This window comes from Vipera berus (assembly GCF_964194415.1).
Source record: "Vipera berus genome assembly, contig: HAP1_SCAFFOLD_171, whole genome shotgun sequence".
Taxonomy (NCBI): domain Eukaryota; kingdom Metazoa; phylum Chordata; class Lepidosauria; order Squamata; family Viperidae; genus Vipera; species Vipera berus.
This window is the reverse complement of record NW_027673549.1, coordinates 1-19,206: the sequence shown is the minus strand read 5'-3', so window position 1 is coordinate 19,206 and position 19,206 is coordinate 1. Positions and strand designations below refer to the sequence as shown.

The following is a 19,206-nucleotide window of genomic DNA, read 5'->3' as shown; positions in this document are numbered from 1 at the left end:
TGTCCACACCACAAGCTAATATTATTCTTTCAGGTGCAGTACTAGCGAACTGCAGAAATAAATGGCTAATATTTTTTGGTGTAATATTTGAATATATGATTTGCCCATCTCTTTGACTCTCTACCCCACACACTTTGTGTCATAAATATGCACCCTGCAACTTCCCCAAATGGTCCCTGATGATCAAAAAGTTGCCCACACAACAGCCTAATAATTATTCTTTTAGGTAATGTTAGTCAAATCACTGCAGATTAAATAAGGGACTAAAGTGAAAATAAGACCCTTCAGCTTTCCGAAGCTTAAAAAGAGATTGTCAGCTCAAAACACAGTAAACCTTACCTCAGCTTGCTGAGATACTTGGGCGGGGTGGGGGGAACCAAATGTTGGTCTCTCCACAAAAGCAAGTGACCTAATGTCTTTTTTTTAATTAAGTGAATTTTATTATATAATACAGCAGTGAGCAGGTAAAAAGTTGGCATAAAAAAACTGAGTGGCAGAAGGAAGAGCCCATGCCCCTTAATCCCAGCCAAGACGCATTATCATAAAAAGCTGCCATGGGGGTTTACACAGATTTTAAAAAATGGCCCTGAGGCGGCCTAATGACAAGCTTTGACATATTCTCCTTCCCTGCTTTCTCCATGATAATTTATTTTAAATTAAAAAAAAAGATTGTCATCATTTGTGGCATTTTTTTCAAGAAAAAAACCTGAAGACACAAAGGGGGGGGGAGCGTGGTACAAGATGTTGCATCTTGTTTTTCCATATTAGCTGGTCCCTGATCAAAAGCTCCTTCAAGAACTCCAGCAGGCATAAACCACAGACCGCCACAGCAGGCCGCAGGGAGACAAAAATAACACACCCAGGGTCAATGCAAAACTTGCATCCTGGTATCTGATGCAAATCCATAAACTGCAGCACCCCACAACCATGTTTGTTTTGTTGTTCTCCCCACCGTTGATAAAGGCCCTCGTGCCATCAACTTCCTTAGAAATGTTGGCATCCCTGTCCCCCCTTATCCAGACTCACAAAGGACCCACTCAACGCATCAAAGCTCAACCCTAAACTAAGTTGGAAAGGCCCAGGTGTTCCTAAGTGTCTCCGTAGCATCTCTTTCCATTGGCAGGCGCTTCTGGGAGTTGTAGTTTTTAGCAATGTTTGGATGGTCGCAGTTCTGTATTCGTACACGATCAAAAGAGAGGTCGGCTAAAAAGTTACCGTTGATCTTTGGTTACAACAGAATGAATTTGGAGGCGGAGATCAGGAGGACTTTTAGGTAGATCTGGATGGAGCCATTGCTCTCCAAAAATTAAATATCAGGAAAGGAATATCCAGATGTTCCAAAGAACATTGGACTTGATTTGTAAGGCAGGGCCCCCAACCTGGATCTACAGGTAAAGATACCAGAGATGTGGTTGTCCCAAAGGTGCCTTTTTCATCACCTGGATGAAACAGACAAAGGTGTGGTTGCATCACATCCTGGTCTCCTGAGGGCCTCACCAGCTGATCTTGGGGATGTGGCTTAAGGCAATGCCTCCTGTCAGAGGTGCTGGTGCTGGTGGCGGGGTGGGGAGGGGGGAGGTGGCTTAAAAGTGGCCTGGAATAGGGTGGGAGATAACTCTTGGCTGCTTGTGAGGGAACAGAGGACTGGCTCCTGAAAAGAGTGGGAGGAGCAGATCCCACTTGCTTCCTTCATTGCTTGCTTGCGAGTAGCTCTGATCTACAGGCGTGGCTTTTGGCAATGGTGGATGGGCTCCCAGGATGAGGGGGTGGAGCCCCTTAAGGCACAGGTGTTTTTTTTTCCATGGGTGGTAGTGGGCGTGGCTTTTTCAAAAGCCGACGGTGGTCCCTCCCCCTTTCCCACGCCCGCAGGAGGCGTGGCCTGACCGCAGCAAGGCCAGGGCCCCTCCCAGTCACCCAAAGAGCTTGATGAAGCAGGGGTGGCAATAGGGCTTCTCGTTCTGCTCCTTGAAGGTGCCTTTGTTCAGCTGCTTGAGACAGAAGGCGCAGACAAAATGCTCCGGGTGGAATTTCCGGCCCATGGCAGTAATGCAACGGCCGGTGATGGGTTTCTCGCAGCCAGAACAGAGCGAGCCACGTTGCTTGTGGTAATGGATTTCGCAGAACGGGCGCCCGCTGTGCTCGAAGAAGCTGCCATTCATGAATGGGGTGTAGCATTCCTAGAACAGAGAACAAACCAGGAGAGATTTAAAGATGGCCACCTAGACAAGGTAGTCCTCCTCAACTTACAACCATTCATTTACTGGCTGAAGTTAAAAGCAACCCTGAAAAAAAAGGGACTTACAATCAGTCCTCGCCCTTAGGACCGTCACAGCATCCCCATGCTCACAGGATCAAAATTTGTGCACTTGTATAATAGAGGAGGGTTGCAGCACCCCGGGGTCACCATTCCAGCTGGCTTCCAACCTACAGAGACAGTGGGGGCGGCTGGCCCACTTAACAGCCGTCCAGGTCACTTAAAAGCTGCATTGATTCACTTAGCAACCGTGGCAAAAGTCGTAAAATTGGGTGCGGCTCACTTAACAACTGCCTAATTGTGGTCATAAGTCAAAGACAAACTGTAATTCCATGGGGATCTACAAAACTCCCATCTCCTTCCAATAGTATTCCTGCACTCTGGGCAAAATCGCACACAATCCTGACTCAGTGCACATGTTTTTCCTGCATCTACCTCTCCCCATCTGGGTCTTGTTGGCATACAATTCATTTCCCCAGCCAGGGGAGGCTTGAAGTCTGGCCCCTCTGTCAGGAAGCAGATGGGAAAACCATGCAATCAAGCTGGACTGGTTCACACTCCATGGGATTCAAATTGTCTCCAAGCAAGGTTTGATCAGAAGTTGTTTTTTAGGCTGAATTTTTTAGAAGATGAGAAATGCTGGAATTGGTCAAGAATCCCTGGATCCTGCCAAGCAGGCCCATATGAAACTCCTTATTTGTTTTTAACTTAATTTTTTAATAATAATAATAATAATAATAATAATAATAATAATAATAATAATAATAATAATAATAATAATAAAGTTGGAAGGGACCTTGGAGGTCATCTAGTCCAACCCCCTGCTCAGGCAGGAAACCCTATACCACCTCGGACAAATGGCTGTCCAGTCTCTTCTTAAAAACTTCCAGTGCTGCAGCATTCACAGCTTCTGGAGGCAGGTTGTTCCTTTGTTTAATTTTTCTAACTGTCAGGAAGTTTCTCCTTAGTTCTAGGTTGCTTCTCTCCTTGATTAGTTTCCATCCGTTGCTTCTTGTCCTGCCTTCAAGTGCTTTGGAGAATAGCTTGACTCCCTCTTCTTTGGGGCAGCTCGTGAGATATTGGAACACTGCTATCATGTCACCCCTCACCCTTCTCTTCATTAAACTAGACATACCCAATTCCAGCAACCATTCCTTGTATGTTTTATCGTCCAGTCCCCTGATCATCTTTGTTGCTCTTCTCTGTACTCTTTCTAGAGTCTCAACATATTTTTTACATCGTGGTGACCAAAACTGGATGCAGTATTCCAGGTGTGGCCTTACCCAAAGCATTGTAAAGTGGTATTAGTACTTCACTTGATCCTGATTCTATCCCTCTGTTAATGCAGTAAACATCTTAACTGGTTTTCCTAATTTGGGTAGATCTTCCATGTATTACAAGAAAACTTCCTTGCCTTTCAGCCTTCCTCAATTCAGGCTAGAAACCTCTTACTAAGAGTTCACTTCTGCCCGATGGCATTTTTTTTTAAAAAAAAATTGTGCCATGCATTCTGGTTTAGATGGCATTAGGTATCAAGATTTAGGCTCACCGCTGTCTCAAGGCTCTGACATTGAACAGATCCAGATGTGCTAGGTTTCTGTCCTGCCTTTAACAGGCATATGAGTCCCAAAGGGAAGGTCCTTGAAGGTACCACATTCCCCCAGTTTCAAAGTTGGCACAAAGGGGTTGAGTTTATTTTGCTAAGTTAAAAGAAATGTAATAAATAAAATCCTAGGTTGTCACTGCGTGTTTTTTAGTTTTGCCAGCTTCGCTCATTCCTAATTGTACATCTCTTTCTGCTCTGCACCTTATCTTATCTTGTAACCATAGTGACTCCAGCTATGTCCAGCCAATGTTTTGTTTTTAAACTGTTTTGTGCGCAGGCCTAAAAAGTTCAGTTTTCAGTTTCCCTTTCTCCTTCTGCCTGATGAGAGAATGTTAGTCAGTTTAGGTCTTTTGTTTTCTCATTAAAAGTTTTACTATACTGTAGAATATGCCTTGGATTTCTTTTCTTTGATATTGACCATGCATATGAACCACGGTCCATCCACCTCTGGTCGGACTGTTAATTGTTCCGCGACATTTGGTCCCCGAGGATGGTTTATTTTTATTTTCAAGATTTATTGATAGGCAATTAGCTAGGCAGTTAGTCCAGCACTGAGGAGGCTGTGATTCATTGCTGACAATATGCCCAGGAAAAGCAGAAAGAAAAAGGCCGGTTATTTCTCTGCTGAGGAGGAGGCAGCCATTCCACAGAGAGATCTTCCTTCAAGTTTACAGACTCCGTTGGCATCGGCTACACATCTTGGAGAAGCAGCCTCTGAGCCAAGGTCAGTTTCACCATTTTCTGTTTTTACAGACTCTCAAGCTGATGCCCCAGTTGTAGCCTCTGCTCATGGGGATCAGGCTGATTATGAGAGTTTTGGTGCTAAACCTAAGGCTACACTAGGGAAGGAGGTGAGCTATTATTCTCCAAGCACTGAGCAACCTGTGCATGAGAAGACTTTGCAAAGTTATTATGAACAAATTGAATTTTTAGAGAAGGATCTGCTAAAGGCAAAGTTGTGTGCAGCATGGTGTGAAAAGCATGGGAGAGCCTCTGCTGGCATTCAGTTTTCAGAATCGGCCATTTTGCCTCCCTCTTCACAAGCAAAGCCACACCCACAAGGGATCGCCATTGTGCCTTCTCCCTCAAAGACAGAGGCACGCCCACAGTGGAATCTTGTGTCAGACAAACGGGAGCCTGACTGTCTTCTGTGTCAAAGAATGCAGAATGCATTTTCACAGATATCCCTTCAGCAGGCATCGCTCCAAGCTGCCACACCTCCTCATTCATTGGGAGCTTCAGCTAGAATGCCTATTAAGCCTGCTACTATTAAAGTTCCTGTCTCAGATGGAGCACAGCAGCCTTCACACCAAGTGCAGCCTCCACTGGTTCCTCAAATACAAAGGCCAGTGCTGACTGCAGGCCAACTTACTGTAGCAGCTCAAGCACCAGCACCTTTTGCTGGCCAGGGTGGTATAGCAGCTCAAGTACAGCCACCCCCAGCACCAGTACCTGTAGCAGCTTCAGTGCAACTGCCGCAGGCCCTGGCACAGGTGCCACAGGTGCCCCCTGCTGGTTATGTCCAGATGGCACAGCCTGCACAACCAGCGCCTCCTGCAGGCCAAGTCCCAATTGCACAACCTGCACAGCCAGTACCCCAATTGCATGTTCCTCATCAGGCACCCTCTATTGTACCACTGGCTGGTGATTTAAAACTGAAGCAGTCAGGACAGAATTACAGGGCATGGGTCAGTGAAGTTGGACTTTTGCTTCGTAGAGAAGGTACCCATGTGATGGTGTTTAATCCTCCTGCCCAGCCATGGCCTCCTGACATATGGGACTTGAATAATAGAGCATGCACAACGTTATTGATGTCCATGGACACTGAATTGCAGCTCACTTTTTCACAAGATGCAACTGCCCAACAAATTTGGGCTCAATTAGAAGCATGTTACCGGCCTACGTCCATTGAGTCTACATGTTTACTTTTGTCTGAGTTCCATGGTTCTAGATTAAAACCTGGTGAGCATATTGGAGAACACTTAACTAAAATGAAAGGAATAAGAAAAGAACTGGGTGAAAGAGGCTATCCTATTGATGACTTTCAAATGATCAGCATTATCATTAACTCTTTGAATTATGACTGGAAAGATGCTATTTCTAAGATTAATCAAGTGCCTATTGCTCAACGCACAGTGGATTATGTATGCAGAATTTTAACCGAAGAAGAGGCACTTATGCAAGCCGCGCCACGTTTAAGGGAACCACCTGCATCAAAAGCTCCAGTGAGGCGTCCCTTCCGTGGAAGAGCCTACGTTCCAAGAATGCCAAGATGCTACATCTGCAATCGTGTGGGACATGCCACCCGGGATTGTCCCCAACGGTTTCCAGCGCCCGCCATGTACCAGCCCAGAGGAACAGATTCCAGAGGAGGCAGAGGTAGAGGCGGACGACAAGGTCGTGGTCGTGGTCCCAGGTGTGATCCTCAAGCTCCACTTGCCACATTGGTTGTAACCAACTATCCACAGCCTCAACCAGAGTACGACAGACGCCTACTTTGGACTTTGGACAGCGGAGCAGCATTACATGTTACCTACAGAAAAGAGCTTTACACAGAGATGCACGAGCCTGAACCTGAACTTTGTGAACTGTATTCTTTTTCAAATCATCCTGTTCAGGTCATGGGAAAAGGAACTGTCTACATTGAAGAGCTCGGTGCATTCATTCCCGATGTTTACTACGTTCCATCAGCTAATAGTAATTTGCTTAGTCAGAGTCACTTGTCTAGGGTATCAAAATTCCAGGTACACCATCTCGAAAGAGCAAGTTATGTAGTTAAAGATGGAGATATTGTTGCTGAAACCATGTTGATTGGTGGTGTTTATTACTTAAAACCAAAGTCTAAGCCGCAAGAGCAGGCAAGTATACAAGCTCCAAAAAGGGAGAGCACAGGCCCAGTGAGAGATGTCCCAGAGAGAGATCCTGTTGCTACTCCAAAGGCTCCTAAAGCCAATAAAAGGACAAATAAGACACAGGTTGCTCATAGCAAGCCTGAGGTTCCTAATAAAAATGCTAATGTTGAGAATTCACTAACAGGTAAACCTTTGCATTCCAGGTGTATCCATAAGTGGCATAGAAGATTGGGTCATGCCAGTTTCCGTGTTCTGAAGAAGATGCCAGAGTTCGCAAGAGGTTTGGATCTAAAGGGGTGTAAGGTGTTCTTGGACTGTGCTGTCTGCAAGAAAGCCAAATCTAAAGCAGCAGTAATTCCAAAACGCGCTACACGCCTGTCAACACGCATTTTTGATTTGGTACACACTGACATAGTGGGTCCTTTTGCACCAACAATTGGTGGTAAAAAATATTTCTTGACAATTGTTGATAATTACTCTAGATATGGCTATGTATTTCCTATGAGAGAAAAATCTGAGACCTTTCAGATCTTTAAAGACTTTGCCAATCTTGTCTATACCCAATTCGAAGTCAGCATCGCCAGAATTCAGAGTGATCGTGGTGCTGAATTCATGTCTCAGCGTTTCCAGGACTGGATGCGTAAGAATGGGATACTACACCAGACCTCAGCTCCTTACGCTCCAGCTCAGAATGGAGTGGCAGAACGCAGAAATGGAGTTCTGCAAACCATGATGCATTGCCTCCTTGAAGATGCTAACCTCAGTCTTCCATACTGGGGTGAAGCTATCAAATATGCTAACCATATCATCAACCGCACTTGGAGTAGTGTGATAAATCAGACCCCTTATTTCATGTTATATGGACACAAGCCTGACCTCTCACGTCTCCATATTTTTGGTTCCTATGCTATGGTCAATATTCCTTTAGCCCAAAGAAAGAAAGGGGGTCCTGCAGCAAAAAGGATGAGATTTATGGGCATTGATGATAATTCAAAATGGAGCAAATATATTGACTCTCATCATGTAATAGTGATTTCACAATCTGCTGTTTTTGAGGAAGATGCTGACTGGTCCAGGATTCATTCTAACGATCCTGGAGTTTATTTTCATAGAGATGCTGCTGCTGATGCTACGCAGCCTGATGGTCGAGATGCACAGGCGAATGTTCCTTCCACGAGTTCTTCTCAACCCACTGTTCCGTCTTCGCAAGCCGCCAATGCTGCTGGCGATGAAGACGAGGACGAAATGGAAGAAGAATGGACGGTTGGCCCGAGACGTTCCAAGAGGACCACAAAGGGAATTCCACCAAAACGGTATTCGTGGCAAGTAACCAAAGCACCTTTACCTTTGATTTGTAATGTGACACTTCCTCCTGAGACGTTCACACAAATCAAACATCTTCCTGAATCAGAGCAAGATAAATGGTTTGAGGCAATGCAGGCTGAAATGGACAGTCTAAAGAAACTTCAGGTGTTTACGCCTGCAAGCCCTCCAGCAAACAAGAAAGTTATTGGCACTCGATGGGTCTACAGAATTAAAAAGAAGCCGAATGGTGAGTCGTTGTACAAGGCCAGACTTGTAGCCCAGGGTTTCGCTCAACGTTATCCTGAGGACTATACAAATACTTATTCACCCACAGTGCGGACTGAGAGTGTGAAAATCACCTTAGCCACTGCAACTATCCTTGGTCTAGAAGTTTTCCAGTTTGATGTTGAAACAGCTTATCTACACGCTGATCTTGATGAAGAAATTTATGTCAAAGGTCCTCCAGGTTTCCGACAGCAAGAAGGGGATACTTGGTTTCTACACAAAAGTCTTTATGGTCTGAAACAATCTGGTTTAATGTGGTACTTATGTCTTTCTGACAAACTAAATTCAATGGGCTTTATTAAGTCCGAAACAGATGAATGCGTGTTTACAAAAAGATCTGATAATAGGTATGAGATAATTCTTGTTTATGTTGATGATATTGTTTATATTGGTCCAAATAAGCAGATGAGTGAATGTTTTGCTAAAGCTTTACAACAGTTTTTCACATTGAGGTCTTTAGGACATATTAACACTTATTTAGGTGTTCAAGTTACCAAAACTCAGAAGGGGTTCAGTCTTACACAGGAAGATAAGATTGAACAACTATTGCATCACTGCAACATGAAGGATGCTAAACCTGTGAGTATACCCATGCAAACTGATTTTCACAACTTGACACATGAACCGAGTCCTGAGTTCGAGGATCAAACACTTTATCGCTCAGTCATTGGGTCGCTGCTATATATTAGTAGTTGGACTAGACCTGACATTGCACTTAGTGTTAATCTCCTATCACAACATGTAGGAAAGGCAAAACAGTTTCATTGGACATGTGTTAAGAAATTATTGAGATATCTAAAACACACCAAAGACATGAAGTTGTTGTTAGAACCCACACATACTGACTATGCAGAGTTATGTTGTTATGCAGATTCAGATTGGGCAAGTGATAAGAAATCACGTAAAAGCACTTCAGGTTATATGATGTTTTTGAATGGATGTCCTGTTTACTGGCATGTGCGTAAACAGAATTTTGTTTCTTGTTCTTCTACAGAAGCTGAGTATGCTTGTGTTTCAGATGCATGTAATTCTCTAACATGGTTTGATGCCTTAGTCACAGATATCTGGACACCTCCGATTCAACCAATCACTGTGATGGAGGACAACGAATCTGTGGTTTATATATCTGAGAATCGCTTTACAGGTTCCAGGTCTAGACACATTGACATCCGTTACCAAAATATAAGACAAGCAGTTAAACAAGGTTTTGTCAAATTGCAGTATGTGCCTACACATGACCAAATTGCTGATATGCTGAACAAACCACTTCCTACAGCCCAACACGAGTACCTGCGCAAGAAGATGTGCCTTATCTGATTTTCTGCTTCGCTGACAAAAGAAGGGGATGTCACTGCGTGTTTTTTAGTTTTGCCAGCTTCGCTCATTCCTAATTGTACATCTCTTTCTGCTCTGCACCTTATCTTATCTTGTAACCATAGTGACTCCAGCTATGTCCAGCCAATGTTTTGTTTTTAAACTGTTTTGTGCGCAGGCCTAAAAAGTTCAGTTTTCAGTTTCCCTTTCTCCTTCTGCCTGATGAGAGAATGTTAGTCAGTTTAGGTCTTTTGTTTTCTCATTAAAAGTTTTACTATAGAATATGCCTTGGATTTCTTTTCTTTGATATTGACCATGCATATGAACCACGGTCCATCCACCTCTGGTCGGACTGTTAATTGTTCCGCGACATAGGTTGCCTCCAGAAATTGTGGGAGCTTCAACACTGGAGATTTTTAAAAAGAGACCGGATAGCCATTTGTCTGAAATGATATAGGGTTTCCTGCTTGAGCAAAAGGGTGGACTAGAAGACCTCCAAGGTCCCTTTCAACTCTTGTTCTGTTAAGTTGCATTCAGGAGCTAACGGTGATCTGTTGTCTTCTTCATCTTGCAAATGCAAGTAGGGTTAACGATGCAACACTGTTCTTCTCCTCAGCCACATCCATCACCTTTGCTACGGAAAGCCATAGGTAGAGATACCAATTCTCCCCCATGGAGAATTTCCCTCTTGGTTGCGACTAAGGCAAAATTAAAACTAAGGCAATTAAGACTTAAGAGGAGAACGGCAGCCTAGCAGTTTTATTTTCAGCAAAAGAACTGTATTTTCTCCTTTGTTGTTGTTAGCTGCGAAGTCGTGTCCGACCCATCGCGACCTTATGGACAACGTTCCTCCAGGCCTTCCTGTCCTCTACCATCTTCTGGAGTCCATTTAGGCTCACGCCTACTGCTTCAGTGACTCCATCCAGTCACCTCATTTTTGCATCTCTCCATCTAAGGTCCACCTATAAATCCCTCACAACCTTGTTGTGTATTGACAGTGTGGCTGGTGGGTGGGAAGAAAAACAGAAGATAGCTTTGCTGAACAGCTGGATCTTGAGATACATCAAAACATCCTTCTATGTTCTGTGTTGTTAGCTGCGAAGTCGTGTCCGACCCATCGCGACCCCATGGACAACGTTCCTCCAGGCCTTCCTGTCCTCTACCATCTTCTGGAGTCTATTTAAGCTCACGCCTACTGCTTCAGTGACTCCATCCAGTCACCTCATTCTCTGTCGTCCCCTTCTTCTCTTGCCCTCCACCTTTCCCAGCATTAGGCTCTTCTCCAGTGAGTCCTTCCTTCTCATTAGGTGGCCAAAGTATTTAAGTTTCAACTTCAGGATCTGGCCTTCTAAAGAGCAGTCAGGGTTGATCTCCTCTAGGACTGACCGGTTTGATTGCCTTGCAGTCCAAGGGACTCGCAGGAGTCTTCCCCAGCACCGTACTTCAAAGGCCTCAATTCTTTGGCGCTCAGCCTTTCTTATGGTCCAGCTCTCACTGCCATACATTGCAACTGGGAAGACCATAGCCTTGACTATACGCACTTTTGTTGACAGGGTGACATCTCTGCTTTTTAGTGTGCTGTCTAGATTTGTCATGGCTTTCCTCCCCAGGAGCAAGCGTCTTTTAATTTCTTGGCTGCAGTCCCCATCTGTGGTGATCTTGGAGCCCAGGAAAATAAAATCTGTCACTACCTCCATTTCTTCCCCATCTATTTGCCAGGAATTGAGAGGGCCAGATGCCATGATCTTGGTTTTCTTAGTTTTCTCCTTTAGAAAAGCCATTTCTCTTCATTGGCTTACCGGCCCTCCTGACAAGACCGCACACAACACAACCCCGGACCAGAGCTGGTGCTTACCCTGCAAACAAAACATTCTGGATGCCACAAGGCATTGAGAGCCGAGATGTAATTCTCCAAGATGGCCTGGCTGCATCCTTGACAGCGAGTGGAGAAGAGCTCATAAAAGTCCTGGCGACAATACTGCTTCCCATCTTTCTCATGAAAGCCTGCAGGGGGAGACAGAGAGTCAATATGGAAGGGACCAAAAATGGAGCAGCTCAGCAGCCACCTAAGGTGAATCAGTGGTACTGCAGGAGGCCTGATTCAGAATTCTTTTGCATTGAGGAAGCTGTGAAAATTTAGTTAAGGATGCCACAACTTTCTCCAAGCTGGAGCCCTCCAACAGAGCCGGACCTCAAGCCATATAACGGACAGCAGCCTGTCGGGTGGGGACCACAGGAAGTGAAATTCAAAAATTTTGAGGAGACCCTGATTGGGAAGACTGGTTTTGTGGGCAACCAGCAGTCCATGAATGCCAACAAGCACCACGCTGCTCAATTGCACATTTGTGTTGCATGTGAAAAAGATGGTTACCTGGTCGTGCATTGTACCAAACCTTCTCCATGACATCACCCCATCTCTACCATTCTCCCTATGACCTTTGGAGCATAAAAACAATAAACTTTATCCTCTGGCATTAAAAAAAAAGACTTGGCCATAATTTAGTGCAGGGCTTTTCAACCAGTGGTACGGGTACCACCTGTGGTACATTGGCACCTGGCAGGTGGTACGCAGCCATCTTAGAAAAGTGATAGTGGGGGAGGGGAATGAGCTGAACCAGTGGCAGCACCACACAAGCCTGAGCGAGAGATGGTTGGAGCTGCAGGGCTGTCAGGGCTCAGCGGAAGCACCAGGATCAGCGCCAGGCTCCAGCTGGAGCTCGGCGCTGATCCTGGCGCTTCTGCTGAGCCCAGAAAAAGCGCCAATCAGCTGGAATGTTGCAGCATCTCCAGGGTCTTGTGATTTACATTCAGATGCTTGGCAACTGATTCATATTTATGACGGTCACAGTGTCCCAGGGTCATGTGAAGTGACCAAAACCTGCTGCAACCACCCAGCAGACGGGGGGAATAAAAACCAAACACCCACCCCCCACCCCACCCCCACTGCCAATCCTCAACAGAAATGCCCACAACAATGAAAACCTCGGACAGGAGGAAGAGCGCTGCCGGGCAGGCAGTCAGGTGTCTTACTTGGCTGTGGCTTGGGGGGGGCACTTTTTTCAGTGCCATTGTAACTTCGAACAGTCACTAAGCGAACTGTTGTAAGTCAAGGACTACCAGTACTTCGTCACTTTTTTCCTTTTTTTTTTGGTCATCAAGTTTTTGACACCTGGCTAGGCGACTGGTGGTACTCGGATGCTGCCATATCCCTGATTTAGTGGACACATCCACCTTATCTCAGCCTTCTGAGATGAGATCAAGACAGAAAACACAACCAAACAAGTTGATTCTACATCATCGCAAGACCACACTAATAGAATCTTGCCAGTCTGAAGACTACAGACTTCCCACCGTTTCTTTTTACAGGATATTCTTTCCGTGCCTGTTACGCAGCTCCATCTTTCTTACCTGTTCATTCCCAAGGCAAAGGTCATTCCCACGTGCCGTTCCAGGTACTCCTCGACTTACAGCCATTCATTTAATGACTGTTCAAAGTTACAACAGCACTGAAAAAAGTGACTTAGCACCGCTTTTCACACTTACAACCATTGAGGCATCCCCCCATGGTCACCTGATCAAAATTTGGATGCTTGGCAACTGGTTCATATTTAGGACGGTCGCAATGTCCCGGGCTCATGGGGATCACCTTTTGCCACCTGGGGGGAAGCCAGATTCACATTGCCACTGTTGTTTACTTACTTAACAACTGCAGGGATTCACTTAACAACCGTGGCAAGAAAGGTCGTAAAATGGGGCCAAACTCACTTAACAACTGTCTTGGTTAGCAAGGTTGACTCAGCCTTCCATCTTTCCGAGGTAGGTAAAATGAAGACCCAGATTGTTGGGGGCAATAAGCTGACTTTGTAATAATGCTGCTTGTTTGGGGGGGGGGGCGAAAGCCCTAATAAGCAGGCATATACATAGAATGAAGGCTATTGCTAAGCACATTGATTTGTGCTTTCAATTGTAAGCCGCCCTGAGTCTTCGAAGAAGGGCGGGATATAAATGGGATTAAAAAACAAAAACAAAAAAACCTCGTACATTTTGTGGTTCGATTGTGGTCGTAAGTCGAGAACTACCTCAGGCAGTCCTCAACATCGGACCGTTATGCAAACTGAACCGAATGCGCAGTCCCTAAGGGAACCAAGGGTTCGTTATGGCGCAAAGTTTTGCCAGAAACCAGCATTTAAGTACCAGTTTTCACCAAAACCACTGTAAAACACGATCCGCATGACCTGCGGGAGGCTGCAGAAAGTTGTCAAAGCCGCGTCAATGAGCTCCCGAAGCTTGGTCATGTGACCACAGAAGAGACTCTTCCTTAGGTTGGATGTAACTTCGAACAGTCGCTAAGCGACACGTTGTACGTCGAGGACTACCTCTAAGTCATGTGAGGTCAGTTCCTGGCAAAAAGGTTTGAACCCCATTGAAAGGTACATCTGAAGAGTCCCAAACAGGATGGAACTGTTGAAAATTACTGCTGTACTGACCTTCCTCCCCGAACGGCCGCCCACACTGGACGCAGCAAAAGTGCTCCGGGTGCCAATTCTTATCCAGCGCTGTTACCATTTTCTGAATGGACCACAGGAAGGCCGAAGAAGGAAAGGGGGGAGGGGGGGAAACACCACTTTGTCAAAAATGCACTAAACATGGTTATCGCTGCTCTGCATTTCCCAGGGTTTCTTAAGTTGCTCGACCCTCCTTTTTGGCCTCCCACATTTCAACCAATTCCTATTCTATAATAGCTCCCTGTGATTTATTCCAGCAAAGTTTTTTAATTGCAGTCCGATTGTTCGCTGGACTCACTGGAGAAAAGCCTAATGCTGGGAAAGATTGAGGGCAATAGAAGAAGGGGACGACAGAGAATGAGGTGGCTGGATGGAGTCACTGAAGCAGTAAAGGTAAAGGTAAAGGTTCCCCCGCACATGCGTGCGAGTCGTTTCCAACTCTAGGGGCCAGTGCTCATCTCCGTTTCAAAGCCGAAGAGCCAGCGCTTGTCCGAGGATGTCTCCGTGGTCATGTGGCCGGCATGACTAGACACCAAAGGCGCACGGAACGCTGTTACCTTCCCACCGTAGTGGTCCCTATTTTTCTACTTGCATTTTTACGTGCTTTCGAACTGCTAGGTTGGCAGAGTAACAGAGTAACAGGCGCTCACTCTGTTACGCGGCACTCGGGATTTGACCTGCCAAACTGCCAACCTTCTGATCGACAAGCTTAAATGGACTCCAGAAGATGGTAGAGGACAGGAAGGTCTGGAGGAACGTTGTGCCATGGGGTCGCGATGGGTCGGACATGACTTCGCAGCTAACAACAATTGTTCGCTGGTTGCTGGCGTTTTAACTTCCAGTTTCTGGCAAAAATGCCCGTGGAAGAAAATGAGTTTGCTCAAAAACCTGTGGTGCTTGTTTAATGCCACAGAGCTGGCTTAACGGCCTCACAAAAAAGAGATGGTGGGCCTAGGACAAATCACGGCAGCCAACTGGACGCAAGACAACTCGCCATGGAACAAGAGTTACACTAATATCAAAAAATGGTGGAATAGAATCATTAAAGAAAGGATGCCAAGAGAGGGGCAAAATAAAATGTGACTGACAACCAATTAAAATAGTTTTTAATCATTTTAAATAATTGAATTGAATTGTTGAATTGCCCCGCGGTGAGTCAGGTGGTGACCCATTGAACGATCACGACAATTTAACAACTCATTCTGGGCTCAATTATGGTCATAGGCCAAGGACCGCTGTACCACCCGTTTCATGCTGTGATTCAGGCACTGAAAATAACACAACACACCATGCTCCTAATTTGATTTCTAACCCTATCAGAACATGAAAGACAGGAAAGGCCCTTATAACAGCTTTGTGGTCTGAAATAAGAAGGGAAACTGTACTGAGGGCGCCTCATCCGCTATCCGGCGCTCAGGCTGTTGAGCAGAAAAATGGTGAAAGGAATGAACAGATTCCCCCCAAATTCGCATTCAGGATTGGACTCTCAGAAAAACCACACAGATCACACAGCAGTGGTTCAAAACCACATAAGGCAGGAGGGGGGGGAAAAACAAAAACCCTCACATCCAGGATGGGTTCGTTGCAGAATCCACAGCAGGGAGAGAAGAGCTGGAAGTAATCTCTCTCACAGTAGGGGGCGCCGTCCTTCTCGAAAAAGTTGCTGCCCCCCATCTCCTTTTGGCAGTAGGTGCAGACAAAGTGCTCCGGGTGCCAGGTGCTCCCCAGCGCGGTGACCACCTGGACGAGGAAAAAAATGGAAGAAAGAAGGCCGCGTCAACAACCAGCATATTCTTCTGTAGGGCGGCGACATTACAGGTCGTCCTTGACTCACAACGGTTCATTTGGTGACTATCTGAAGTTACAATGGCATTGAAAAGCGCAACTGATGACCGTTTTTCCACACTTACGACCATTGCAGCCTCCCCATTTTGAACATGATCAAAATTCGGAAGCTTGGCCACTCACTCATATTTATGACGGCCGCAGTGTCCCAAGATTGTGTGTTCCCCTTTTGCGACCTTCTGACGAGCAAAGTCAGTGAGGAAGCCAGATTCACTTAACAGCCGTGCTACTAATTTAACAACGACAGCGATTCACTTAACAACCGTGGCAAGAAAAGTCGTAAAATGGGGGGGAAACTCACTGAACAAATACCTCAGCGATGGAAATTTTGGGCTCAGTTGTGGTTGTAAGTTGAGGACTACCTGTATTTATTTTTTTTTAAATTTAATATCCCACTTTTATTATTTTTACAAATCATTCAAGGCGGTTGCAGTTTAGGCCTCCGCCGCTGTGTGCAAAAAAAAAAAAGGTTCAATCAATCAATCAATTTCAACTCGCGGGGAAAAAAAAAGATCTCGCAAAGTTGGAATTGATTGATTGAACTTTTTAGTCCCACCCCAGTCTGCTGTTGCCACGCCCACCCGGCACCCGACGATACGTAAGTGGGTTTTGGGTTGCAGTTTGGGCACTCGGTTCGCCATCACTGCTCTATAATCTAATACGAGGTCACAAATTGGAGAAAAGAAAAGAAAAAGAAGGGAAAAAGTTTGGCAGACAGATGTCTACTTAATTCCAGATGTGGTGTTGATTCATCCTGATTTCCCGCCAGATCTACCCGGATGTAGCTGACCCGCAGAGAAGACAGCGCTGACCTGCCCAGCGATGGGTTTTTGACAGGACGCACACAGGCCCTTGGCTGTGGTGGAAATGCCTTGGCGGCTGAGGTCCGACTCCAGCATCACCAGCATGCTATCCAGGTTGCCGCTGGGCTGGCCGGGAGACATCTGGGGAGACACAGCGGTGGAGCCTGGGCAGACAGATGACACCACCGGCTGCTGAGCTGAGGGCACTTGGGTGGGAGCAGGTGCCGGTGAGACCGTGCTGGCGGTTGTGGTAGTCGTGGTAGGGACAGAGACCCCCGGAAGCTAAAGATTTAGGAAAACAAAAGGCAGTTATGAATCACCTGTGAAGAGTGTCATCCATTTCTTTCATTTGGAGCAAGGCTTCAGAGCCGATCTCCAGAAACATGAAGAGAATTGCTTTCTTCTGGGTTGGGTGAAAAGGATCTGCTGTGAATTTACAATACAGGTAGTCCTCGACTTACAGCAGTTCGTTTAGTGACCGCTCGAAGTTACAACGTCTCCGTGGTCATGTGGCCGGCATGACTAGACACCAAAGGCGCACGGAACGCTGTTACCTTCCCACCGTAGTGGTCCCTATTTTTCTACTTGCGTTTTTACGTGCTTTCGAACTGCTAGGTTGGCAGAAGCTGGGACGAGTAACAGGCGCTCACTCTGTTATGCAGCACTCGGGATTCGACCCACCAAACTGCCGACCATCTGATCGACAAGCTCAGCGTCCTAACCCACCGAGTACTCAAATATCTACACTTACATCACAATACTGTGATCAAACCCCAAACAACACTGAAAGCCTCTGGGTCCCCTTCGTCTTCAGCCCTAGGACTTCCTGACCAGCATGCTTACATTGCTCTGGACGCGGAAATCCGACAGGGAAGCCATGAGCTTGTCGAGCTCCAGAGTTGCTGAGGTGGCCGTTGGCTTGACAGATGGAGACACTGTTGACCTGTGATAAGAACAGCCATGAAAAAGTGTAAAATAGGTGGGCTTACATGTCTACATCCTCACTCTGGTAACTAATTGCAAATCCTACTGTAAATGATCGAATCTTAAGAATCTCTCTAATGGAGAAGAACCTTTCCATCCTATTTCCTATGAGAGAAAAACCTGTCCTTGAAAAAAATATCCTTTTTATAATCTCAAAGAAGGAACACTTCTAATATGCTGGGTGTGGTAATGTATTCCGCTTCAGCAGTGGATATTTTGATCTCTTGATTCTCTAAGCCAGGGTTTCTCAAGCTTGACTATTAAGATGGGTGGACTCCAATTCCGAGGATCCCCCAGCCAGCATGGGGAAATCTTAAAGTGGCCGTATTCCCAAGTTATAAAATGGGAATGCTAATTACCTATCGTGATAAAGAACTTTAGTTCGCATTTGGATTTGATGCATCAAAAACAATGTTTTTCAGACCACTTTAGGAAGAGTGGCAAATTCTACCTCAGTTTCTCCCATGTATGTGCCACTTACCGAGACAGAGAAGTACCGTCCGCCGAATCGTCTAATCTCTCTTTTTCCTTGTCTGCAGCAGGACTTTTGCTGGATGGGAATTGGGACATTATTTCATCTGGGGAGAAGAAAGGAAAGGAAAGGAAAGGAAAGGAAAGAAAGGAAAGGAAAGGAAAGAAAGGAAAGAAAGGAAAGGAGAGAGAGGAGAGGAGAGGAGAGGAGAGGAGAGGAGAGGAGAGGAGAGGGAAGAAAAAGTAAAGGAGAGGGGAGGGGAGGGGAGGGAAGGAAAGGATGAAAGGGAAGGGAAGGGAAGGGAAGGGAAGGGAAGGGAAGGGAAGGGAAGGGAAGGGAAGGGAAGGGAAGGAAAGGAAAGGAAAGGAAAGAAAGGAAAGGAAAGGAAAGGAAAGGAAAGGAAAGGAGAGGAGAGGAGAGGAGAGGAGAGAGGAAGAAAGAAAGGAAAGGATGAAAGGGAAGGGAAGGGAAGGAAAGGAAAGGAAAGGAAAGGAAAGGAGAGAGGAGAAGAAAGGGAAGGGAAGGAAGGAAGGGAGGAAGGAAAGGAAAAGGAAGGAGAGGAGAGGAGAGAGAGGAGAGGAGAGGAAGAAAAAGTAAAGGAGAGGGGGAGGGAGGGGAGGGAAGGAAAGAAAGGATGAAAGGGAAGGAAGGAAGGGAAGAAGGAAAGGAAAGGAAAGGAAAGAAAGGAAAGGAAAGGAGGGGAGAGGAGAGGAGAGGAGAGGAGAGGGAAGAGATAAAGTAAAGGAGAAGGGGAGGGGAGACCGGAAGCGAAAGGACAAGGATGATGGAAAGGGAAGGGAGGAAGGAAGGAAGAAAGGAAGAAAGGAAAGGGAGAAGGGAAAGAGAGGAGAGGAGAGGAGAGGAGAGGGAGGAAGAAAAAGTAAAGGAGGGAGGGGAGAGGTAAGGAAGGAAAGGATGAAAGGGAAGGAAGGAAAGGAAAGGAAAGGATAGGAGAGGAGAGGAGGGGAGGGGGGGGGAGAG

At 46.0% G+C, this 19,206-nt stretch overlaps 1 protein-coding gene across 1 annotated transcript; it reads right to left on the bottom strand.

The window, feature by feature from the left end:
* Window positions 1-426: 426 nt before the first annotated feature.
* On the bottom strand, window positions 427-18,383 carry LOC308679322 (transforming growth factor beta-1-induced transcript 1 protein-like). Its single transcript, XM_081346929.1, has 7 exons — window positions 18,235-18,383; window positions 17,613-17,712; window positions 16,779-17,051; window positions 15,688-15,861; window positions 14,104-14,185; window positions 11,472-11,620; window positions 427-2,177 (listed from the first exon to the last, which is right to left on the bottom strand). Exons 1-7 carry the CDS (start codon window positions 18,321-18,323, stop codon window positions 1,911-1,913), a joined length of 1,134 nt encoding a protein of 377 aa, XP_081203055.1. The 5' UTR covers window positions 18,324-18,383; the 3' UTR covers window positions 427-1,910.
* Window positions 18,384-19,206: the final 823 nt, after the last annotated feature.

Bases quoted from the DNA above. Each gene is read 5' to 3' on its own strand.
- LOC308679322 (XM_081346929.1), bottom strand. From the start codon at position 18,323: ATGTCCCAATTCCCATCCAGCAAAAGTCCTGCTGCAGACAAGGAAAAA. The intron at 17,713-18,234 runs GTAAGTGGCACA...TTCTTATCACAG, and splicing joins GACGGTACTTCTCTGTCTCG to GTCAACAGTGTCTCCATCTG. The intron at 2,178-11,471 runs GTAAGCACCAGC...TCTCTGTTCTAG, and splicing joins CAGAATGTTTTGTTTGCAGG to GAATGCTACACCCCATTCAT.